General features: G+C 38.2%; 1 protein-coding gene across 2 annotated transcripts in view; it reads right to left on the bottom strand.

The window, feature by feature from the left end:
• The window catches only part of CHD1 (chromodomain helicase DNA binding protein 1), a 71,355-nt gene that overhangs the window by 30,458 nt on the left and 18,545 nt on the right, over window positions 1-22,352 (bottom strand). For both annotated transcript variants that reach the window (XM_054031982.1, XM_054031983.1), the window contains 13 exons: window positions 21,453-21,560; window positions 19,937-20,004; window positions 17,988-18,137; window positions 17,390-17,658; window positions 15,533-15,758; window positions 14,364-14,464; window positions 13,130-13,308; window positions 12,621-12,748; window positions 6,385-6,601; window positions 4,443-4,532; window positions 3,136-3,326; window positions 827-1,015; window positions 194-356 (listed from right to left, as the gene is read on the bottom strand). In XM_054031982.1, the coding sequence (XP_053887957.1) occupies window positions 194-356; window positions 827-1,015; window positions 3,136-3,326; window positions 4,443-4,532; window positions 6,385-6,601; window positions 12,621-12,748; window positions 13,130-13,308; window positions 14,364-14,464; window positions 15,533-15,758; window positions 17,390-17,658; window positions 17,988-18,137; window positions 19,937-20,004; window positions 21,453-21,560 (2,079 nt within the window). The remainder of the gene's footprint in view (window positions 1-193; window positions 357-826; window positions 1,016-3,135; window positions 3,327-4,442; window positions 4,533-6,384; window positions 6,602-12,620; window positions 12,749-13,129; window positions 13,309-14,363; window positions 14,465-15,532; window positions 15,759-17,389; window positions 17,659-17,987; window positions 18,138-19,936; window positions 20,005-21,452; window positions 21,561-22,352) is intronic.

The following is a 22,352-nucleotide window of genomic DNA, read 5'->3' as shown; positions in this document are numbered from 1 at the left end:
TCAGAAATAAAGGAAACATCACAACTATGACACAAAATCTAGTCAATTACCTATCTATAATACAAAATACACATCAAGTTCAAGTCTTTACACAGTATACTTCAATAAAACATCTGATAAATACTGTATAAACCACTTATTTCAGAAATAAAAGAAAACTAGGAGAACAATTTTATTTAAAAAGTGTTTTTACCTGTAAGGCCTCTTGTTTATTATAGAATTCATTATCATCTGGTGGTTTAATGAGGTAGCAATGGTTACAACACTTCTTGAGTTCCATCATGATGTTCAAAAAGCCTGAGGTACTGCCCTTTGAACCTTTACTCAGGGCTTTGTAATTCCTGGTTAAAATCCACCTATGATAGAGAATATGTAGTGTAATTCTTAACCAGATTTTTTTAGGGGGTATAGGGAAGGAGCAAAGAGGAGAAAAAAGGTGGCAGGCAGCTATTAAAATATGCAGTAACTGCATGAAAAGAATGAAGCTCCAAACATAAAACTCACAAGTATCCCATATAAAACAAACTGATTGAAAGGAATTAAATTAATATTAATTCCACTAAAACAAATCTGAAAAGCAGAGTGCACATACTGAAGGTGAAATACAGGATCCATTCAAGTCAATGACAAAAATCACAAAGGCTTGAATAAGACCAGGATTTTACCTTAGCGGTTTTTACAAGACTTTATTACATGCTGAAAAATATGTTTAGCAGTTAGCATCATGCAAAGACTCAATAAAATATGGCAATCACACTTATACAGGAGGTGGATGTGTGTGGTTTTTTGTTGGATTTTTTTGGCTATTTCATAGTAGCCCACTTACTTGTAATATTGCTTCTGCAATGCACTCATCTCCATTCTCAAAATCTGTTCAACTTTGGCAGGTAGAGATTTTTCTACGTCTTTCTTAACCCTCCGTAACAGAAATGGCTCAAGTTCTCTGTGAAGACTTGCATAGCCAAATTCTCTCCCTTTGCCATGCTCCTCCTCAAAATCTTCCCAGGAAGAAAACCTTAAGGTAACATAAAAGATTTTAGTGGTATCAAGTTTTTCTATTCCTCTGTAATGTTTGAAAAATGAAGCATTGATGCACTGTGGATGACCTGAGAGGGACGTGGACTAGAAAGTGAATATATGGAGAAGAGAAAATGACTAGCCATTTAATCAAACTAGAGCAGATTGGAGCAAAATTCAGAATATTCTCCTCTCGCATTTGGGGAGGCTATCCTGAGCGCTGGAATCTCCCAAAGACTGGGGGCTCCGCCCTGAGACCCCAGGCCCATTCAGCCCTCTCTCCCGAGAACCCATCCACTATCCACCTTTGCTCCGCCCCCTCCCTTAGGTCTCCTTGCCTGCTGCTGGCCAAGTCCCTCCTTTCTTCCACCCCCATCCTCCACAAGCTCACGCTCTCCACCCCTCCCTCGAGCACTCCTCCTGCCTTGACCTGAATAAGTACAAAAACTTGGAGGGCGGGAGGCGGGGGGGAAGCATTCGCTGCTCCCAGGTACACCTAATAGCTGCTTGCTACTTAGCAGGAGGAGGGTCATGCCAAGCGGGGGTGTGGGGGGGAAAACAGCCTTACGGGGGAGAGAGGCGAAGGAGAGGAGGAACGCAACCAGGGGCGAGTGATAGGAGCCTGGGGGAAGGGGTGGAGCAGGGACGGGAAGAGGCAGAGTGCAGACGCTCAAGGCATCTGTGCTCTGAAAGGCAGGGGTCAGCGGCTGCACCGCAGGGGAGGCTTAGTCTCCCCGGGCCTATTATAATCGGCACTTACAATATCCTCCTGTAGAAGATGCTAATTTTTCAACATTTGTTTTAATCCCAAATTAGGATGAAAAATTGAAATTTCAAAAATTTTTGTGGAAAGGAAATTCTGATCAGGAAACACAAATGTTTCTTTTTGACACGCTTGATCAAGAAATGAAACATTTTGATATTCCGGAAACTAAAATGTTTAATTTTGGTTTATTGAACTGACCGAAAATGCTTCATTTTGAGTTAGTTCAATAAATAAACTGTATTTGCTCATAGTGATACATTGCCTCATGGGAACTGTAGTACGAGAACCTGGTGCTCCTAGTCTTCCTCTATGGGTCAGGTTCCCTGACCCAGACTACATTTCCTGTACTTCATCCAGTCACATTTCTCCCATAATGCATCATGCAGCTCAGAGGCAAATCCACACTGCATTATGGGAGACATACGTCCTCTGAGGAGCCCAGCCCATAGTTAAGAATGGGGGTCAGAACTACAACTTCCATTAAGCAATGCACTGAAAGGGAAATGCAGTTTCATTTGATTTCAGATCAGTTCAACAAAACATTGATTAATCCAATTTGGGTTAAGCTGACCAAAAATGAAATATTTCATTTACAGTTTCCCAACAGAAAATCAAAATATTTCAGCAAAACTGAATTTTTCACAGTAGCAAAGTTTGAGTTTGCAGAAACTGCTTTTTCCAGGAGAAAACCATTTCAATGGAAAACTCCCAAACGGCTCTGAGAGAAACGCAAATATATTAACAGCACAGGGAAAACCAAATTACTGTTCAGATTGCTTGCATTTTTATGTAAATATAGTTTTGGCAGGGCGGGAGGGGTTTAGGCAATGATTTTCAATAGTGTTTAGTTTAGTGCAATGGGCCATATAGCATCACTGGTTCTGAATCAATATGGACTTCTACATGGGAACCAATGACATTGAATTTCCCATTGTATTTTATGGACAAAAATAAGCTTTATTAGAGGACTGTGTGACAGATAGGTCTTTGCTATGCAAACATAATTGACAGTAACTGATAACCTTATTAGCGTCTCAAAGACAATGATTGACAGGATGTTGAGAATTAACTCTTATAAAGACTATCCTCCAAAACAAGGTGAGGCATATTGTCAGGGTTCTAACCCATATTAAGGAATTTGGTTTCCAGTATGAATTCATTTATTTTAATGGTTTTCTAAAATAGAAAAGTTTTAAAAGTATTATCAAAGTTATTTGTCAGACGTGGCATGAAAAATAAGTGCATCTGCTACATGTTTAAATATTAAAAATATTTTAAAATATTTTTCACTGTGAAATTTTCTGTTTAAGAATACTATAACTATATTAACAAGTCTGAAAAATTGTATTTACTTTTCTGGCATGATGAAGTGCAGCAAAGACCAGAGCTCTTTGAGGGAGTTTTGCAGAGGAGTTCCAGTGATAAGAAGACGATGGTTCGACTTAAAGTCTATTAGCGTCTTGTATAGAAGGGAATCATCATTTTTTAAACGATGAGCTTCATCCACTCCTATAAATGCCCAATTTAGACCACCAAGGAAAGACTTAAAAAAATGAAAGAAAATTATGTAAAAGAATCATTTCATAGTTAGAATCATGAAGGCCATATTATATTATTTTTTTAAAACAAATAAATAAAATTCAAATCTTATAAAACTGACTGATAGTTCTGCCAGTCCCTTTTCACACACCAAACAGGAAGCAGAGTAACCATATAATGTTTGTTAGCAAACCTTTAAATAAATGGTATATGGACACCAGTGTGTTTTAATATTGAACTACAGTATGTCTTTTAAGTTGGCTGGGATCAACAGCAGAAAAATAGTTCTTAATTGTTAAAATATTATAGTTAGCTGAAGTGTGAGCTATACCAACAAAAACTCAGGCCTCAACACGTCATTAGCCTCCATTAGCTTTCCTCTGGTTCCATTAGCTCAGACTTTCAATTAGCTTTCCTCTGGTTCTGCAAGAATTCACAGGAATGCTATCTACATGCTATCTATCACTCATGAGGCAGTACAAAGTACACTACAAAAAGAAATAACCATGGTCCTTCTTCCCAGAATATATAAAACAGAAAATAAGGGGAGAGAACACACCACTTGGTGCTAGGAATAGGGAGAATAAGAAGAGAAAAAATTGTCAGTTAACCACAAAATAATTGTGGCATGATGCTCTGACATGCTGTTGTGATGTTTGTATTGATAATTAAGGTATAAACCAGTTTTTTGTTTAATGCTCAACTATGAAGTTCTAAGTGCTCTGAAGTCCACATGGTTAATTGGAGTGCCTTCAAACTGATATATGAAAACACTGCACATCATCATCACACATTGACCAAACACTGCAATTGAATTACAGAATATTGTGCCGTATCTGTGGCGCTCTGATGTCACTCCTCAAGGTTCAATATCAAAATTGAAAGAACAGCAGTGGGTAGTAGTAGCATTAATAGCTTGGAGAAACAAATGTCTCTCAGAACTTTGAAGAAAAACAAATCTAAACTGCTATAGAAAATCTATCATATTTATAAAATAAAGTATGCACATTTCCAGGAACCAAAATAAACGTAATGGCAAGTACAACTCTATATGTTGTGGTACAGGATAAACGGTGATCTCTATTAATGGAAAATAAAATAATTTAAAATTATGACTTACCTTATCCTTTAGCAAAATTTCATAAGTTGTCAAAAGAATATTAAATTTTAACCGCTTGGTCTGTAGATGCATCCATTCATGAGTTCTTATCTATCCAAAGAAAGATTATAAATTTGTGAGAAATTTAAGATAAAAAGTTGGGATGGTCATTTTCAACCTGATTAACTTTAAATGCAACAGAAGTATGAATGTTAAATAATATACAATTTTCTGATTATTTAAAAAAGCACAAAACAGAAAAAAATCACTAATAGGAAAGCATTAGACTTAGAAGTAGGATAATATATATGTTGAACACTCAAAAGTAATTTGTTAGATATAGGGGCAATGTCATAAAGTGATCAAAGAAAACCAGGAAGGTAATTTGCTCCTCTAAAATGAGAAGTAACATTTGAAGGAGGAAGGTGAAGAAAGAATTGGTCAACTATTTTCCATTTTGAAGTATATGCCACCTTTGGTCTACAAAAACATTTTAGATACATTAGCAATTTATTCCAAAATAATAACCTAGACAAGCTTTAATGTCATTTTTGGCCATCAAATGATTTTATTTCTCATGTAAACATTCAGTAATCAACTCATAAAATCTTTTCCCTGAAATGATACAAATCTATTCTAGTATTATAAAAATTATTTTAAAAGTTATAGTATGTTAATCAAATAGAACAGGAGTACTTGTGGCACCTTAGAGACTAAGGCATTTATTTGAGCATAAGCTTTTGTGGGCTCCAGCCCACTTCTTCAGATGCATAGACTGGAACATATAGTAAGGAGATATACATACATACAGAACATGAAAAGGTGGAAGTAGCCAAACTAACTCTAAGAGGCTAATTAATCAAGATTATCACTACAATTTTTTTTTCTCCTGCTGATAATAGCTCATCTTAATGAATTAGCCTCTTAGAGTTGATATGGCTACTTCCACCTTTTCACGTTCTGTATGTATGTATATCTCCTTACTATATGTTCCATTCTCTGCATCTGAAGAAGTGGACTGGAGCCCACGAAAGCTTATGCTCAAATAAATGCCTTAGTCTCTAAGGTGCCACAAGTACTCCTGTTCTTTTTGATGAACATACTAACACGGCTGCTACTCTGAAACCTGTATGTTCATCGTGCATCACTAATCTGTGTCCTAAAAAAAGTTGTAGCTAAACAATACTTGGCTACTTCATTGTTACTTTAGTAAAATAAGAACTGGCTAAAGCCTCCTTAACTGCAAAGGAGAAAAAGTAACAGGTGATATGTGGACAGTGCTTACTTATAGAATATTCTATGAATTTTTGGGGAGATGAAGAAGCTAACATGAAAAATTAAAGGTTCTTGTTTTTTAAACTTCCATTCTGAAAGAAATTCACAACCCATAACATTACATCCAGAGGTTGAACTGGAAGGGGAAAAAATGGTTCTCTTCCAAACTCTGGTCACAAACAAAGCTCAACAACCCTGTGACTCCACTCACATCAGATCTTATGTAACTGCTGTGACCAGCAATGAAATAGTCAACTATGACATTTAGTTAACAATCCCTTGATGTGAATAGGGTCAGTTTGCACTTTTTAAAGTTATTGTTTTATACTGTCTGTGCACCTAGACAGATGTCATTGTATTACTTCACATTCTGTTCACAATTTTAAATTTTATCTTCTCAACCACAAGGGCAAGAGAAAAATTTATTTTTAAATGGAAGCTTAGATTTTTTTAAACAAACTCCCTGACTGTAGTAAGCAGAGACTAAGAAGGAAATAAAAGAGCATATATAAGTAATTATTTTACACCAAAATCTAAACTTTTAAATTTGCATATTAAATATTGTATTTCAGGCAAATACACATTTTCTAATTTTAAACCAAACACATAAAAGATGAATACCAGGCAAATGTTTGAAAGTACCCCTTTTATAGCACTGTGCTTTTCATTACTGTTTAAATGTACTCACCATGTTTCTGCTATTGATGTCTCCTAAATAAACCACAGCATTCATCTGAGGAGCCCATGTCTGAATTTCTCTTTGCCAAGATGTCAAAGTAGAAAGTGGCACAACCAGCAAGAAAGGCCCATACAACTGATGTTCATGAAACAGGTAGTTCAGAAAAGAAATAGTTTGTATTGTTTTACCCAAACCCATTTCATCTGCAAGAATACAACTGTTCCCTCTGCAAAATGAAAGAAATGTAAAAGTGTTTATATAGTACCATACTGCTAATCACCAGGATAAAAATTACATTCCTTTAAGGATTTGTAAACAGAAGTTCAAAGATGTTTTGCAAGGTTTTTCAAACAAATATCCTCTGAGGAAATGTAATTAGCTCACAGATTATGAGGACTATTGCTTATGACTGTATATTCAGCAATACAACAAAGAATGTTTTCATACTACCAATTCAGAAAAAAATGGTTACAAACTTTTTTGTAATGGTGGTTCTTTGAGATGGATTGCACTGCAGGTGTCTATGTGCTCCAGTGCCCAGCTGTCAGAATTTTCCCCATAGCGGCACCCATCAGGGCAGCACAAGTGCCCTCTGCTGCCTCATGCACAGGCATAAAGGGCCAAGCCACCCAAAACTGCCCTCAGCTCTCTCTTACCGAAAGACTCGGATGGAGATGAGAAGGAGGGTGGATCATGGAATGGACATATGCAACACACCTTGAAGAACAGCAGTTATGGAAAAGTTAGTAACCATCTGTTCTTCAAGTGACTGCACGTGTCCATTCAACTATACGTAACTCACAAGCAGGCTCAACTGGAAGTGATTTCAAAGTCTATTTGAAGAGGGACTGGAGGCCCACTCGTCGAAAAAGCATCATCTCTAGATTACTGAGGGACAGAGTAGCGAGAGGCAATTGTGTAACATGATGAACAGGTTACCACTTTGCAAATGTCCAATATGGGCATATCAGCCAGAAAAGCCACAGAGGTCACTTGGGATCTAGTCAAATGAACCAACACACTATCTAACAGCTTCACAATCAACTGGTAACACAGTCGAATACAGACAAAATCCTTGGTCTGGACACAGGAATGCCCTTCTTTCTGTCTGCAAATGTAATGAACAATAGGGAGAAAGACTAAGCCTTTCAGGTCTGTCCCAATTAAAATGCTAAAGCTCTTCTATCATCCAGACAGAACGTGTAGTCTCTCCTCCCCTTTACTACTTACTATTACTTTTCAGATTAACCCAGCAATATTCTTACCGACCTTTCAGAAAGAAGGCCCCTACAGAAACAGTCTGTCCAAACCCTTAAAAAAATCTTACAGCCATCACGCTGGAAAAGAAAACGGTTACCCACAGATGAGTGAAATGCCAAGATAGATGCTATGTGTACTCTAATTGAGCTAATCACTAATCCTTGATGTTTCAGGGACAGAAAGTAGTCCAGTATGTGCTGAACAGCAAGAACAGGGGGAAATCACTTTCTGTCTGGAACAGGTGGAAAACCTCTTCCATTTAGCCAGTAAGTAATTCTAGTGGATGGTTTCTACTATTCAGCAGCATATTCTGAAATTTTCTAGAGCAGGACTCCGGCCTAAGTTAACCATGAAACCTCTTGGCCATCAGGTGAAGGGCCTGAAGGCTGGAGTGGAAGAGGCAGATGCAATTCTATGAAATCAAATCTGCACGGTGTGGGAATAACAATGAGGGACTAACTGAGAGGTTTAAGAGCTGTGAAAGCCACACAGTGGCAACCAGTGTAAAACTGGCCTGATCCTGCTTGATCTGGGCAGAAGACGGATTGTGGGTGTAAATATATGCCAGGCAGACAAGAGACCAAAGGGGAGCACTGGGAACTGATAATGATGACTGCTGACAGTGAATCTTAGAAATTTTTAGTGGCTCTGATGGATTGTCACATGGAAATAAACGTCCTTTAAATCGAGAGCAGCATACCAGTCCCCTGGCCTCAGTAAAGGTATTATGGAGGCCAGAGTGACTGAAATTTCCTTTTTTTTTTTTTTTTTTTTTTAAGGAACTTGTTTAACTCCCTTAGATCTAAAATAACCCGGAGGCCCCCTTTTGCTTTCGAAATCAGGAAGTATTGGGGGTAAAAACCCCTTTTCCCTGAACAAAAGAGGGACCTCTTCTATAGCTTCTACAAGGAGAAGTGATTGTATATCTTGAAGAAAAACTGCCTTATGAGAGAGGTCCATGAAGAGGGATGAGGAAAGGGAGTGTGTGGGAATAAATTGGAGTGCATATCCACCACACTTAGAACTCACCAAATTGTTGTGATGTGGGCCCAAGAATGATGGAAACGGGACAGGCAGTTTGCAAAAATTGGGGAAGAAAAAAATGGCATTTTTTGAAGTGGTAGGTTGCTCTCGACCCACCCATCAAAATGAGCTCGCTACTTAAAGGACGTTTACTTCCATGTGACAATCCATCAGAGCCACTGAAAATTTCTGAGATTCACTGTCAGCAATCACCATTATCAGTTCCCAGTGCTCCCCTTTGTCTCTTGTTTGCCTTGTATGTATTTTAAAAGTGTATGGCGGTGGTAGCAGCATTTCTCTGGTGGTCAGGGGATGTCTTTCCTTACCTGGATGACTGGTGATAAGAGGTTGATCCATGTCACAGAGAGATTGTTCAGCATAAACATAATGGATAATGCCATCTGCCTTAATAAACTGGCAGATGCAGAAGCAGATGGTGGCTGTGGGTGTCTTTTGTAACCTCTGCTCCTTCTCTTTGGCAGATCCTAGGCTCAAGGAACAAACCCCTGAAAACGCTGGGACTGGCGAGGACAGAACACACTCTGCTTCACTGCATGTGCAGGGATTTCAGGATTCCTCTCATCAGTTTTTTGTGATAGGAGTGATGGCCCTTCAAATTGGGGTCCTGCACCTCTGGAGGGAGGCCAGAAGAGCATAACCAAGATGAATGCCTCATCCTGATGGCAGAGGCCATGCCATGACTGTAGACAGGGCTGGATTAATGCAGGAGCTTTAAGGGCTGCAGCCCAGGCGGGTAAGGGGGGTTCCAGCGCAGCAGAACTCAGGTAGGCTGCTTGCATGCCATGGCCCCATGCCACTCCCGGAAGCGGCCGGCTGCTGGCATGTCTCTGCAGCCCCTGGTGGGGGCTCTGTGCGCTGCCTGCACCCCCAGCACCATCCCTGCAGCTCCCATTGGCCAGAAACCAATAGGAGCTGTGGGGGTGGTGCTTGCGGGCAGCCCACGGAGGCATGCTGTCCCCCTCCACCCCCAGGGGTGCGCAGAGTCGTGCCAGCATCCAGCTGCTTCCAGGAGCAGCGTGGGGCTATGGCAGTCAGGCAGCCTGCCTGAGCCCTGCTGCGCTGCCAGCCAGGAGCCGCCTGTGGTAAGCGCCTCCTGGCCAGAGCCTGCACCTTGCACCCCCTCCTGCACCAGCCTGGAGCCACCTACTGCACCCAAACTCCCTCCCAGAAAGAAATTAATATAACAGCTGTTCTAAGGTAAGAAGTTGGCTCTTTTGAATTAACTTAACTATATTCTACATGTTTTAAGACTGAAATGTAACCAGAGAACGACTTTATGTTAATTAAAAGGCAAGTTTAGTATAGCGTTAATAACCTCAATGCCATAATTGTGATATTTTTGTTTTAAATTAGGAACAAGACTTGTATACAGGGGCCCCACAAAATCTAGTAGCCCCGGGCCCAAAAGGGAGTTAATCTGGCCCTCACTGTAGAGGTTGCTGCATTTGTAGAGTCTGCATCTTCCTGCAGAGCTGTTCTGGCAATCAATTTGTCAAAGTCTGTAACATCCTATTTTGCATCATCTGGGTGCTTGTCCTGGAACTTTGATACTGTATCTCACAGGATGAAAACGTAGTGCCCTAGAAAGCTTACTGGTATGCAATATGAAGCTGTAATCCACCTGTAGAATAAAGCTTCTTCCCAAATAAGTCCAGCTTTTTGGCCTCTTCATTTTTTGGGGTTGATGTCTGATGACCTTATCACTCTCTCTCATTGGCTGCCAACACTAAAAGTGAGCCCAGAGGGCAATGATTATAGAGGTGTTTGAATCCCTGGCAGTGGACACATTATCTCCTCTCCAGTCTTTTTGCAGTCAGTGGCAGGGAAGCTGGGGTCTGCCAAAGAACTTTGGTAGGCTCTAAAACAGCACAGGAGAGATATTCTAGCTGAGATTGCAGATGCCAAAATGTCTACCAGCTCAATGGATTTTTCCTGAATCTCCTCAGGGAGAATGTCCAGGACCATAGCCATCCTCTTCAACAACTCCTGATGAGTCTTAAAGTCATCAGGAGGCAGAGAGAGGTTCTACCACAATTGCCTCATCAGGGGATAGAGGAAAAGGATGACAACAATACCAGGGACTGGTCCAGTTTCCACTGCTCTTGAGGATACTCGTGAGAGGGGTCCTGAATGTGCTCAGTGCAGGCTTGGTTCCAGCGCTAGGATGTTTGTGGCATGGATTGCCTGTAGATGGAGCCAGCTAAGATGGATGTGGGGACACATTTGATTTGGGGGGAATCCCCACTGGTTCCAAAATGGCCCCTGGTATGGCCCTGACCCCCAAGTGTATTTGGGTCCTTTTTGTAAACTCCTTGCTGAAATTGAGGCTGAAACCAGAGCAGGCAGGTGGTATTCTCTTGATGGTGAGACCACCTAGGGACACATAGGATTCCACTGCAGAGTCTGATGAAGAAAAATACTCTTCCTGAGACCATGGCGAGGCCGTATACTTCGGTACCGGAGAGGATGGTTCAGACCTGGGGAGATCACCTGGGAGATCACCTTGATTTCCCTAGACGGTACCATCTTGATTGGTACCCAGATGGCCAAATCAGCTGGATCTGCCCAGTGCAGAGGTAAAGCTGCTAATGTCAGTATCTTGGGCACTGGTGCCAGGCAAGACTCCTGAATTGCCGGTGACAGCAGCATCAAGAGGTTCAACAACACTCTCACAGCCTCAAATGTCTCAGGAGTAGATGGTTCTGGGAAAGTACTCTCCAATACTGGGGAGTAAGGTGATCCCAATGATGGTGCTTCGAGAGCCAGTCTCAACAGGCCCATACTGGGCTCTGGAGTCAATGAACTACCCTGCTTAGAGTCCTTAGCACCCTCCCTAGTCCTTAGATGATCTCAACCTCTCTGTTTCCTTCAAAGATCCTGGTACCAAGTCCAATTTACAGTGCCTCTCCCTTGGTAACAGCAATGCCGATCTACCTCTCTGTGCTGGTAATGCCAGAAATGTGCTACTGGTGCTGAGCAATGACGGTATTTGGATTGAGGAAGATGGTTGAGATAGAGTTGATTCCAGCAACAGATTTCAGTGTAGCTGCCCTGTCCTTTTTGGAGCGGGGCTTAAAGCCCTTACAATCAGCACATTTGTCACTCAAATGAGCCTCCTCCAAGTGCTTAATGCAGCTGGGATGAGGGTCACTGTTAGGTATTGCCTTACCACAAGAGTGGCAAAGCTTGAAACCCAGAGAGCACGACATATCTCCGGTACCACGGTATCCAGACAGGGTGCCAGATCCACACAAACTCACAATAAAAAAAAAAAAAAAAAAATCATTTACTTACTACTCTGACTATTAAACTATATTAACAATACAGAACTGTAACAGGTACCAGTTACGTGCTTGACTACAGACTTGCAGAAGGAAAAGGATCTCTGACAACCAACATGGTCTGCAGGAAGGAACTGAGGGGGGTCAGGGACAGCTCAGCCCTTTATGCCTGCACATGGTGCACGAGACCTCAGAGGGCAAAACTGTGCACTGGGACACATGGACATCTACAGTGGAATGGACATGTGCAATCATTCAAAGAAGAATCTTAATTACTGTTATTGCTGCAGTTTGAAAATCCTTCATTAATCAAATGGTAAAAAGGGACCCAAGATAAATTTTGTTCTATATAAAGCTACTAAATAGATCTTGTGCATTAATTTTAAAAATAAACTTCAATGTGAGACATTTGAGGATAATGTAGTTTATTTTCTATTTCACCTCCAAGCACCAGAGGAAAAAAGGAAAACCATGGAAGTCTTGCCTGTACAAATCAACTATGTGCTAAATTTATGTATTTGCAGGTGAAAGGAATCTCTCTCAAATCTTTACTTTACAATTTACTACTCCAATGACAAAATAATCCATTCTGCTAAGATTTTATGAATTTCTATCATTTATAAGTAATAGAAAAGCATCAGACTTTCAAAACGTACTTACTTGCACCAGGAGTGAGCGAGCCAGTTTAGTCCATTTAACTGATAGTCTCTTAACTCTAAACCCTCATGCCCACCAATATATGATGGTTGCTTCTTCAGTGCAACAAACCTCGGCCTCTGTTTTAAAACCTATCAAAGTGAAATTGAACATTAGCCCTATTACTGAATGTTTTAAGATTCTAAATATAATTTTACTGTTGCAGGACAAACGGAAAATAATTTAAATTATGTTTATATACATTACTATTTTAACTTCTAAAAGCTAACATAATTCCACTTTTGAGTGAAAATAATTACAATGGGGACATTTGTCTACTTAGAACTAATAAGACCACTGACAAGCTTAACAGTCATTACTAACCTAAGCAATTTTAATATTTCATTCTGTGATCTGAAAAACTTTATAAGGTTTATATTGTTCCCTAATCCAGGAACAATACAGCCAACTACAAACATTTTTATTGTTTCAATTCTCAGACGTCTATGAAAATTATCTTAAATCTCACTCACCTTGCAGTCCTTAAAAGGAGTTGTCTTGGATTGATTTCTGCTAAAATACTCATCAATGCATGACTGAAATTTTTTGGCAATGAGAGCACCATCTTCCCAGCTGCACTCTGAGTAAGGGAGACCCTGCCACTTGCAATAATAATCTGGATAACCTGCTGCTGACTTCTGATTTGAATGAGCTGTAGAATACATTTGAGGTACTTCATTAATAATTTTGATTTTAATGAGACATTTAATTCATTTTTATGACACAATCAAGGGACAAAGTGCTCAGAATTAAAGAACTCATGATTAAACTTCATCCTAATTTATATCCATATTATTTTAGTTTGAAAGTAAAATAATTAAGAATTCTAATAAATTTATTATCCACAGATATAAAATTTGCAGAATTGGGTCTGAATTCAACAAGATGAAATTCAATAAAGACAAGTGCAAAGTACTTAACTTAGGAATTAAAAAATCAAATGCACAACTGCAAAATGTGGAATAACTGGCTAGATAGTACTACTACTGACAAGGGTCTGGGGGTTTAGTGGATCACAAATTGAATACGAGTCAACAATGCAATGTGGCAGCAAAAAAGGCTAATATTCTGGGGTGTATTAATAGGAGTGTCATATGTAAGACATGGAAGGTAACTGTCCCAGTCTACTCGGCACCGGTGTGGCCTCAGCACGAGTACGGTTTCCAATTCTGGATTCTACATTTTAGGAAAGATGGGGACAAACTGGAAAGAGTAATGAGGAGCGCAACAAAAATGATAAAAGGTTTAGAAAACCTGACTCATGCGGAAAGGTCAAAACAACTGGGCAGACTTAGTCTTGAGAAAAAAAGACTGAACAGAGACCTGGTAAGTCTTCAAATACATTACAGGCTGTTATAAAAAGAACAGCGATCAGTTATTCTCCATGTCCATTGAAGGTCGGATAAGTAGTAATGGGCTTAATCTAAAGCAAGGGAGATTTAGGTTAGGTATTAGGAAAAACGCGCTAACTACAAGGGTAATTAAGCTCTGGAACAGGCTTCCAAGGGGGGCTGTGGAATCTCCATCATACAGGCTGGACAAACACCTGGGATGGTCTAGGTTTACTTGGTCCTGCCACAGCACAGGGGGCTGGACTTGACTTCTTGAGGTTGCTTCAAGCTCTACATTTTTAGGAATCTATAAAAATAGTAGCAATGACAGTATATTATCCTTATTGTTATTTCTAGTCTCCAATTTGTCACTTACCAATTATTCTCTCCACTATTTGATACTGTTTATGCAGATCATCTGTAAGTTCTTGCTGGCAGTTATAATATTCCACATCTTCTGGAGAAGCATTTTTCAGCCTGGAATGTAAATTATGAAAATAGTCATCACATTGTTTTAGTTTTAGAATGAAACAATCTGACAGTCCTAAAGCTTTCAGTATAAGCACCAGAGGAAAGTTGCAGGGAAAGCTTCTTTGAGAAAGGAACTAAGGGATATCTCAGTGGAGAAAAAACACCTGCTCCAAAAATTCCTTATCTGAATTAGGTACCCTCCTGCCTAGAAGCTGAGGAAAATTACTGAGAGACTGTACTAGTGGCAGCTACACCCGATAAAAAATAATTAATGTATGTATAATACAGAATTTCCACTCCCAACAGTTAAAGTATTTTACTCTGTAGGACACTTTTTTCACTTAATGAGAATAACACTTGAAGAGAGTTAAATCCAGGGAAATCCATCTCAACCATTCCTAAAAGTAATGGACAAGAACCACAACTTTTCATATAGGCCAGTGAATAACCCACTGGAAACCAGTATCAAAAGAGGGCAGTGGAAGGTAAAGATTTTCTCCAAACATTTAGTTTAGGACTTCTAACAACACCGATAGAGAGTGCTTGTTGATCCAGACAATGGGCAGAAAAATGAGACTGTAGAACTAGAAAGCTATAGTAACAGAATTTAGGTAAATTTCTAAGAAAAAGATTTAAGTATCATTGTGGCAAATGTAATGAACAGTTCTGCTTAAAGTACAATGGTCAAGAAAAGCAAATGGTAGGCCATTTGAGTAAACAGTAAACAATGCATACTGTTTATTGTGTAAATATTTTATTTATACTATGCGAATTATAAACATTTAAGAAAAATAACTTCCAAGCAGACTTAGCTATTTATTAAAGGCATGATCCTGCAAGATGCTACACATCATCATTCACTCCATGGAATGAAGCTGAGCATGCTGTATACCTTGCAAAACCTTAAAATGTCGAGGTGGTTTTAACATAAAAAGATCATGTATTATCTTCTTGCTGAACATACACTAGGGAAATATATTCTCATACGGAGATCAATCCCCTTGCAATACTACATAAGCACAAATGCTGGTAAAATAATCTGTATTATGAAAGATGGCTATTGATAACATTCACCATCGTTTTGTTTCCTGATCCTTTTTCTTGTAGTTGTCCAGTTTCTTCATTCCTTTAACATTCTGCTGCTTCAAGGTTTCTTCAGTTTCCCATGTATTATGGATATGGGACCAGCCTTTCCATTTAATCAGATACTGTGTTTCTCCTGGCTCCTTCGATTTATCAAACCCTGCATTTGGATCACCATCTGCCTCAACTGCATAGATGGTGGTTGTAGCACCAGTGGCTGAAAAGGAAATCACAACATAATTTTTAATAGAGCATAAGTACTGGTGAATCACCTAACAATGAATTTGATATTAATATAATTAAATTGGTAATTGTTTATAATATGAGCATTTATCAACACATGATCAATTACTTCTGTAGTTCTCTTCCACCTAGTGTTACTTGCATAATTCTGCTGTAGAAGTATATGCCAGTCAATAAATAGTCTCAAGACTTGATTTAATAATAAGACAATTTAACCAATAAAACTGAGCATCTAAATTAACTGAAGGTGAAAGGAGAGTGGATGAAAGATGGGGTGGACAGCCACCTTACAAATATCTAAAATAAACTTGCCATTGACTTCAGTAAGGCAAGGATTTCACCTCTTATATAGGCAAAATTTTCACCAATGCAACAAAATCTACACCAAGATAAGATGGACCAATGCAGCTACACTGGTAAATGACATTCCTGAGAAGACAAAGCCCTACTTTCTGGAATACCAGAAGAAATAAAAGCTTCATTATTTGGGATATCAAGGCCACGTCTACACTACAAACTTTCACTGGGATAGTTATGTTTCCCAGAGAGCCAGGAGGTGCAATTTGCGACCAAGATAGCTGTGCTGGTGAAAGCCTCTAGGTCAGATAGAGTTATACAAGCAAAATTATATTTATTTTGCTTGGAAATGGTGGGGCAGGAGGGCTGGAATAAACAATGCTTGCAAAAGCAGAGTGCCAGCAAAGCACTAACATCCAACATGTATGCAAGCACACTGTTGTATGTAAAGTAAATAAGGTTTTTAGAATGTTTAAGAAGCTTAATTTAAAATTAAATTAAAATGCAGAGCCCCCCAGACCAGTGGCCAGGACCCAGCAAAGTGAGTGCCACTGAAAATCAGCTCACGTGCCGTCTTCGGCACGCGTGCCATAGGTTGTCTTAACTAAAGTCTTAGTTATTATTATTTATCCATTATCTTATTGCCACATTCAGCATCACCCAGTGGGGAAGTATGCTCACCTCTATGACCATCATTCTTTCTAACTTTCTCTTCTCATTTTCTCTCTCTCTCCCCCGCCCCCCCTATGGCCATATCAACACTGGGAAGAATGGTGTATTTAGCATGTGTTAACTATCACATGTTAAAATCCTAATATAGACAGGGTAAATTGTGGTTTTAAAATGTTAGCTGGTTGAGGTCAACCCCAACCCTAGGGCTGAGACTAGGGTTTTCTTTGACCAGTTAACACACGTTAAAAGAGACATTTTTTCGTAGTGAAGACAACACCTGTATTTCTTTCCCTGAAGCAACTCCCAAATTCCCACCTCCAATGGTTTCATTCCTACACCCTTCTTCATTTTACCCCCCAACTACTAAGCAATTCAACAGTTAATGCAGATACATAAGCCATTATCATTACACTTTGGAGCTAACATCCAACATGTATGCAAGCACGCACGCGTGAGCAAAAATACTTCATTTGTTTACTCTGAATTCAAATTAGGAGGTTATCTTTGCATTTATTGAGCTAGAAATTGGTTTTTAAATGAAAGTTTAGATGCTGCAGAAACTGAAACAAACATTTGTTGTAAAAACTGCTCGTGGATTCACTGTAGTAGTATTTTGAGAATCTAGGTCAAAAATACCTCCTTTTCGTCCAACACGACTATCCATAAACTTTTCTATAGTTTCAAATTCATCTTCTTCAGGTTGCGGGACATCCTCTCCACAGACTTCCAGCAAGTCATCTGAATCTGTCTTTGTTTCTTCAGCTTCTTTGTAACTAATGTTGACTGTTGCCTGGCGACGAGAGCCTCTTTTATCATAATCATCATCATCATCCTCATCCGCATCGGATGAATCAAGTTGCCTCCTTTTCTGTCCTGCACTCTTTTTCCCACTTTTTGGCTTAATTCTTAAAAAGAACAAGAGTTGACAAAACAAAGATGTTTTCAATACAGAAATACCCACAAATGTTCTGCCATTTCTTACATAATATTAACATTTCACAGCGATTGTTCAACTGTACCACACTCAATTAGATAATGTAGGGAAAAACATTCACTATGACTCACTGCTGTGATAACATCCTTTGTAATTTCAAAAAACAACTTCCACTCTTAGGATACAGAACTCTACTAATAGATAGTTACATTTGGATTTGAGCTGACAGAGAGAGAGAGAGACATTCATATTCTCATCAGAAATCTTATAATAAAGTATCTTAATTTCCAGAATTCTTACCTGCTTGGAGGTTTCCTGCTTTTCACTTTATTTTTTGGCTCGTAGTCAGATTCACTCTCTTCACAACTGCTTTTCTCTCTATCCTCCTCTGATTCCGAATCTGAACCAGTCCCAGAGACAGATCCTGATCCAGACATTTGCCAGTCTTCACTGCATATATTAAAAAGGCAGAGAAGTCAAGAATTAGAATATTCAGCATTACAGTGAAGTTCGTATATATGAACGCCGGAAACAGAAATAAGCATTGAAGCAGCTAATAATTCAGTGCCATTAAAAAGAAAATTACTAAGAACAGATAGAAAATGTTATGGAAACTCATTGATATCTCTACTGTCATGAACATGGATACTGAATCTGGAAACATGGAATACCATCCAATTTCTGAAAACAACAACAACAACAAAAAACATACCAGATGCCTTTTCATTAAGTTGTAAATAAGGAAGTAATAGAATGATGCTAGAAACACTTTCCTTCACTTTACCTCTTACAGATACAAGAAAGATTATATTTTCAGTGTTCAGTGTTCCAGTAAATGGATAATTGTTCAGGAGTTTAATGCTATAGTGTTACATGAACCTACTATAATCAGGGTTTCTTCCTTGGATATTAATTTGGGGCATCCTGACAAACTGATATTTAGGTTGGCAAGTAACTACACCTCTACCCCGATATAACACGAACCGATAGAACACGAATTTGGATATAATGCGGTAAAGCAGTGCTCCGGGGAGGCAAGGCTACGCACTCTGGCAGATCAAAGCAAGTTTGATATAACGCGGTTTCACCTATAACGCGGTAAGATTTTTGGCTTCCGAGGACAGCGTTATATCGGGGTAGAGGTGTATTTGGACAAATAGGCAACAGCTATGAAAATTTGTCTTTTAGGGCTCAATATTCTGTTTCAAGAAACATGGACAGAGGTTTCTGCATATTTGGTAAGATAATTACAAACAAATGCACTAGTTAAAATATTCTTAGAACAAAATAATTAGATCTATAAAATTCAACAACAGTTTTTGGTTTTCCATACTTTAATAGATTTCTGTGAATTTTTAAACTACAAAGGATAGGAAAAAAATAAATAACTTTTGTCAATCACAACCAAAAAGAACATACAAACATACAAAATTACACACTAATTTTCAAAGAGGTTTTTTTTTTTTTAATTATAAAAGAGTTCCTGAAAAGTGTGAGATTGACAGTCCTAGAAATTGGTTTATTTTCCACAGAAACTGTATCAGACAGGCAATGACAGTACAGACTTCCCTATGCTGCACCTCTAACATTCCTCAACTCTGACCAGGCGAAGGGCATGCTTCTCGGGGTGATAGGATAGTTTTAATTTCCATAGGTCATTCAATCCTTGGTTGCTGTACTGAGATCAATAAGTCTTCCAATTAGTGTCAAACATGATGGTCATTTTTGCCCTTGAGATTTCAAAAAGATGTCAAATTGTAACAACTTTGTCATTAACTGCTTAATTCCAACTATTGACTTGGAGATAAAATGACCTATATAACTTATGCCCAATTACCATGGCCATATATAGATTATGTTCAGGATAGGATGTTGAGCAGGAAAAGTATGTTACAACTAAAAAGCTGCACTGTAAGATTCTACAAAGCATTGCTGGAGGTGCTTTTGAACAGACACTATCAATACAAGTGTACCTGGTGCTGGGTATTTTACGAACTGGGGAATTTAAAGTCCTGTTTTACATATAGGACTCAACTTGAAATATATGTTGCATCTAAACATCTATGTATTAGAAAATATCCCAACATTCTAATCAAAAGTGAGAAGTGACAAAATCAAGTCCAAAAACCAACCTGAAGTCAGGGTAGAATTGAAATACTTTTATATATTAGATGAAGTATATATAATACTAAAATATGCAAGTAGGAAGGACATTTTTATATAGTGTTCTTATATATAAAATTTCCTACTCTTTATGTTTTTTCCTCTTGGTCTCACTGGATGAGTCATCCAAAGTGTCTTCGCTACTAGAGGAATCCTGCAGAGAAAGCAAAGAATATATAGAATTTATTATCAAATATTAAAAGAGCAGTGCAACTGTTAGCAGTCTGGCTTCCATTCTTGAATTGGTATAAATTTATTTTTCATGTTTGATTACCGGTCTCCTTCAGTACATGATGCACTGAATATGACTAGGGTTTCCACATTTTAGTATGATTCAAAAATCCATCACAAATGTTTATGCATTCACGGTGCTCTATTGGAATATCTATTTAAAGACTACTGTGCCTGCATGAAGTACATTTTTAAAACTGTCATAAGTTAGTCAAAATGAACTTCCATCAGGAGACTGAAAATCTCTGCTGTAGTTTAAAGATAAGCTCTGTACCAAATATCACCTTTTAACCCACTCAGGCCCTAGAACTGTTTAAACTGTTTTTTAAGAAAGACAAAAAGATATTACTCCTCACTACCTTTACTCTCCAAAAAAAATGGATGGACCATATCAACTCAGACTTCCCTAAAATAATTCTCACTCAGGCAGAAAACAGTTCTTGAAAAATTTCATCCTGAAAAGAAACTTTCAGAAAGAACCATTTAGCAATAGCTGTAAGTTAAGATTTTCTAAGTGTTTACATAGAAAATCTTAACTTACATTTACCATAAAACTAAACAAACAGTTAAAATGAAAAACAACTGTATCATACAAAAACAGAAGTCCAGAGTAACAGAAGAAGAAAATGAAGAAATGATGAGAGAAGATACTTCTGACCATACTGTTTAATTATTCTTTAGAAGTGAGGAGAGATGTCCACAAACTTTTTTGATTAACAGATAAACTTTCACCCTCTCAACCTCAATAGTATCCCTTTTAAACATGTGCTCGCATCCTAGATTCAAATAAAATCAACTGTTGAGACTTTAAAACCTTCTATTTGAATAATTCCAAAATCACTACAACAAGAAAATGTAATGCCTTGGAAGAGATTACAAGTTTAGGCCAAGGTTTTCAAACTTTTTTTGTTTGTTTGTTTGTTTTTAAATAGTGTGGACCATATTCTCATAGGGATTAGCATGGAGCTACATCTCCTCCCATTCACTACAGCATAACATACTTTCAGAAATGACAGCCATTGCTTACATGGAAAAGTAATATTTGGAAAGTACTTTTATGCTTTTAAGTAATTTAGAAGCTGGAAACACAGATGAGAGCCAGTAATACGTGACTTTCCAGCTTGGTCCATGGATCACAATTTGACAACATCTGGTTAAAGTGCTTTCTAAGAAAGGTAATTTCTGCAACACTTACCCAAATATACGAAATTAAAAATGATTCAACATTTCTCTAAAAGAGCAAAATTCTCTCCTGAGATGTGTGTACACAATGCTTATTGCCTTCATACAGACTTTCACACATACATACGGAGCGAGCTATGTAACCTCTACGTTTACATTTAAAGCATAGATTCAAAATAAGTTATTCACCTCTTCTGACCCACTGTTTGACGAAGCTGCTTTCTGCTGCTGCTGCTGCTGCTTCCTGAGCATGGCTGATCTCTGTACAGCCAAAATACTTGGATTTGATTTCCAAAACTGAAACGGAATTCAAATAGAAGAGTCATGCAGTCAAAAACAGTGGAACTTTACAATGATTTAAGACAGTCAAATCCCCTAACTGAAGTTTTGCTAGTAAAATTAACTATTTTCAATTTAAAGACTGAGGAGAATGTTTCAATTTGTTACAGCATTTTAATGCAAAATGTAGCATGCTTTACAGTAAATTTAAGAATAATTATATTAACACAAAAGAATACATATGCTATAGCCATTGCTAACACATTTCAATTTTAAGTTGTTATAACTCACATAATTCCGATGAGGAATGTAATAGTACAATTGTCAAATAATTTTGCTTCATATGAAAACATTGCAACACTTTAAAAAAAATGAATGAAGAGGAAAAACTGAGTTTTAAGCAGAATTATGTTAATTAATATTCTGTTACATTTATTATACTTTCTTTCATTCAAGGAGAGTCATAATACTTTACAAATTTTATATATTACACACGGAAGCAACTAGAGCAAATTTGAGGTTATTTAATCCCACTGGATATGCTCAGAAGACATTTTCTAAACAATTTAGATTTTTTTCTGAAATTTTGCAAACTTCTTCCTCATAGAAGACTAACTACATGCAAATTTGAAGTGTTCCAGTTTATCAGATAACAGCAAGCTAAAGTATACAGATATGATTTTCAAAAATGAATAGAGTTAAGAAAGGATTTAGTGGCTTAGGGACCTAAATAAGTGGCCTGATCTTGAAAAGTGGACTATCAATCTACTACAATCAATAGGAGCAGCTGGGTGCTCAGCGCTTTTGATA

This window comes from Malaclemys terrapin, chromosome 6, assembly GCF_027887155.1.
Source record: "Malaclemys terrapin pileata isolate rMalTer1 chromosome 6, rMalTer1.hap1, whole genome shotgun sequence".
Lineage (NCBI taxonomy): Eukaryota > Metazoa > Chordata > Testudines > Emydidae > Malaclemys > Malaclemys terrapin.
This window is presented reverse-complemented; position numbering and strand designations above follow the sequence as displayed.